The sequence below is a fragment of the Phaethon lepturus genome, unplaced genomic scaffold (assembly GCF_000687285.1).
Source record: "Phaethon lepturus isolate BGI_N335 unplaced genomic scaffold, ASM68728v1 scaffold26669, whole genome shotgun sequence".
Taxonomy (NCBI): Eukaryota; Metazoa; Chordata; class Aves; order Phaethontiformes; family Phaethontidae; genus Phaethon; species Phaethon lepturus.
Window position 1 is genome coordinate 108,949 of NW_010566008.1, and position 3,685 is coordinate 112,633.

The 3,685-nt window shown below is 46.9% G+C and overlaps 1 protein-coding gene across 1 annotated transcript in view; it reads right to left on the minus strand.

Annotated features, from left to right (window-relative positions):
• Positions 1–1,149: 1,149 nt before the first annotated feature.
• Positions 1,150–3,685, minus strand: part of BCDIN3D (BCDIN3 domain containing) — a 3,009-nt gene continuing 473 nt past the window's right edge. The window contains exon 2 of the mRNA XM_010295364.1: positions 1,150–1,764. Within this exon, the coding sequence (XP_010293666.1) occupies positions 1,150–1,764 (615 nt within the window). The remainder of the gene's footprint in view (positions 1,765–3,685) is intronic.

A 3,685-nucleotide genomic window follows, 5' to 3' on the forward strand; every position in this document is an offset into this window, starting at 1 on the left:
AAAGCTAACAAAATCACTACGTATCAGCTAAAGATAGTAGGGATATTAAAACAAGAAAAACTAAGTTAAAACAAGACATTTTGCTCAAATTTTCTTTCTTCCTAGATTTTACTGGAAAAACACACAAACAACCCAGTGAAAGTTGCAATACTTTAACCTTAGCCAAACATAGCTTCAAGCTTACCGAATCGCACTTGAAGCTGTAAATACAATTAAATTGTAAACTCAGTTACCTGGAACTGCTTAGGTGTTGAAAAATTAGGTGTTGAAAACAATGTGAACAAAAAGATTAAAAAACCCAACACAGTATTTGCAATAAAATTAAGTTATTTTTATTTCAAGGATATTATTACAAAAAACACTCACTCTGTTACACACTTAAGTGAATACACACCCTACCATGGAATTCCCTCACTCCACAGAAAGACCACACCACTGTCAAACTCCAAAGCATACTCCAGGCAAACCCCATCCGCAGAGGTGCACTGATCACAGCCTGACCACTATCACAGAATCACAGAACAGTTTGGGTTGGAAGGGACCTTCAAAGGTCATCTAGTCCATTCTGCAATAAGCATGGACATCTTCAACTGAATCAGGGTGCTCAGAGCCCCCTCCAACCCGACCTGGAATGTTTCAAGGGATGGGGCATCTACAACCTCTCTGGGCAACCTGTCAACCAGACACCCTCTGCAATGATCTAACTCACTTGTTCATAGATGGTAATCCAGGTTTCATGTTTTCCAAGAGCATTTTGTACAGAAAACATGACAAGAACCAGAACAAACAGTGCGTTGTATGAGTCAACAGAAATGTCCCCTTTCTTTGAAAAGATCCAGGGACAAAAAAAGGCATGTTCTCGCTTCTTCCAGGGAATATTTGTGGTACACATAGAAAGCGCATATGTAGCAACTTCGATTTCAGGAGCACTTTCTAGGAACAGCAATCTCAGAACTCACACGGTTGGTTAAAACTGCCACTGCATTTTGCAGATGGAAAGAAAAATCACACAGGCATTACTTGCCTCAAACTCCCTAGGGAGGTCAAGGTTTGGTCCCAATAGGAATTTAGGAATTCCTAGATCTGACTCTGTAAACAGCAAGTGCCTCCTTGCCTATAAATTCATGAATGCAAGAGGCCATTTGTCAGTCACTGCTCCTGTTCTGAAGACTCCCTGCCCTCCTGATTTGAGCCATTTGATTTAAAAAGCAAGAGGCTTCTGTCCCAGCTGGTGCTCCCAAAGCAACACACCAGCTCCATGGCACAGTCCTTCGTTAAGATCTGGGTTATCCTCTCCACCATATCCCCATTGATAGCAAGAGATCGAAAGTGATCAAAGTCATTTCTGCCCAGCTTCCGCAGGCGGCGTGCGGCTGCCCTGTAGCACTTCCATGGCTGAGGTTCAATCAGCAGGTACTTGCACAGAGAGGAGAGGAAGGACAGGAACTCCACCAGGCCACTATCCCCATGATTCAGGTGGATCCACATAGTCACAGACATGCAAAAACCAATGTCAAAGGTGGAGCGACCAAAACGGCCCAGGTAGGAGCTCAGGAATGGCTCCCTGGCATTGGAGTCCATGATGTCCAGGTTTGCAAAGGATATGGAGGCAGGAAAGGGGCTGCACTGCTGTGCCTTCTCAATCAACACCGGATCAATGTCACAGCACAGAAGGTTCAGATCCTTTCCAGCTGCAGGCTGGTCCAGGCTGCCTTCGTTCTCCTGAAGGCCAAGGAGATGCCTGTACAGAGCCACACTTAGCTCCTGCAGAAAGGAAAACAACAGGGGTTCACAGGGCCTGCGCTGCTTCGTTAACACATCACCAAGCACACAGGATCCCACTCTCAGCAGCAAGGTACAAGTGCCAACTCAGAGCTTGCTCTCAAAGTTCAGAACAGTAAGCTCACTGACAATCCTCCTTCCTGTAGCAAAAAGCATCACGATAGCCCTGACTACCAGAAAGTCAACCAGAGACTGGAAACCTGTATCACCCCACTCTTGGGGTTTTGCTCCAAAAACTATGGGAAAGATGATGTTTAGTACAAGAATCTTGCTGGATATCCCCATCCAACGTGGGGGTGAAGGCTTCACTGGCTTCTCTAGGTGAGCCTCAGAGTTCTCAAGCATTTAGGCATTATAAATAGCTCTAATTCAAAGTAATATATTTCTTCTCCTACTGCTAAAGTAAAAGATGTTCCCTGACCATTAGCTTGTAGCATAAGGTAGTTAACATGAGAGTTTTCCCTCGAATTTCCTTTCACTGAGTGCGCAACTAAGTGGAAAGCGTATTAATCTTTAATGAAAGGAGAACCGAGAAGTTCCTGAATGACATCTGCCATGACTGCATAGCCCACACAAGCGGGCAGAGAGTGTCCTCTAGTGGTGAAAGTCTCTGCATCTCAAATGAACTGGCCTGAGAACATTTTTACCTGACTTGTAAAACAAGTTCACCTGAAATACGATCTAAAATTGTCCTTTAGATAATGCCTTAGGCGGCCTTTCAAACCTTCTGGCAGGGGGCTGGGGGAAGAGAAGCCATAGAAACAGCAGTACTCTTGTGCCCAGACAGAATGCAATTTCATTCTGAATGAGTAATTATTTCTAAGTTAATACACTGATAAAGTTTCCATCTGAAAAAATTAATTTCTTTAACCATTGCACCAGTATGCATCAGAGATGCACAGATACTTCTGAATTACAACAGCAGCAAAGCTGCACACTGTGGAAAAGCCATGGAAAAAAAAGCAGGACTACGTAACAAAAGAGAATGAACTTTCACAAATGGGAAATTCTACGAGATTCACGTGCTCTGCCACAAAATCTTCAAGAGCATGTCACTAGGATTTCAGTTTCAAGTTCTGTCTCACGGATAAATGATGTGATACCATACACAACAGATTATGGTTTCTGGCTTCAGGCTTGTCCAGTTTCCCTACTCTTAGGGAAGTAGCGCTCTCTACAGCAGCTCTCCAGTGCTCAGAACACGCAACAACCCAGGCTTAGGCCTCAGTGGGAAGGAGGACAGACCCACCAACACAGCCTCTTAAACCAACTCTCAGCAACACAACCAACTCCACCCCAACCTTCACCCTCCTCTCACAGGAGACCTGCATAGAGGGGCTTCCCACACACTGATGATCTGCTGACCCCCACCAGTTTCATGCTGCACCCAAGTCCTGCTTTCCCACCGTGCCTTTTACATAGGCTCATCCCTGTCCCAGGCTGCTACCCTCACCCTGGCTGTTCCAGGCGGTTTCATTCCCCCCCAGGTCAGTGCTCCCCCCAGCCTTCCCCACTGCTCCCCAGAGCTCCAGGCCACTGTCCTCACCCAGTCTTCTCAGTCTGCCCCATTCCTCCCCAACATCCCATGGCAGTGCCTCCCCCAACATTCTCAGTCTTCCCTCCTAACACCCAGGTCACTGACTGCCCCAGCCTCCCCACTCTGTCCCAACACCCCCAACACTCCACACCAGTGCCCCCCCACTTTTCCCATCTGCCTCTCAACACCCCAAGCTCCTGCCTCTCCCAGTCTCCTCCATTTGCCTCACTATCTCGGGTCACTGCCTTTCCCAGTCTTCCCAGTTTGCCCCACTACCCCCCTCCCAAGCCCTCACCCCTCCCCCAGTCTTCTCAGTCTGCCCCACCACACTAGACCAGTGCCTCATCCCCGTCTTTTCCGTATGCT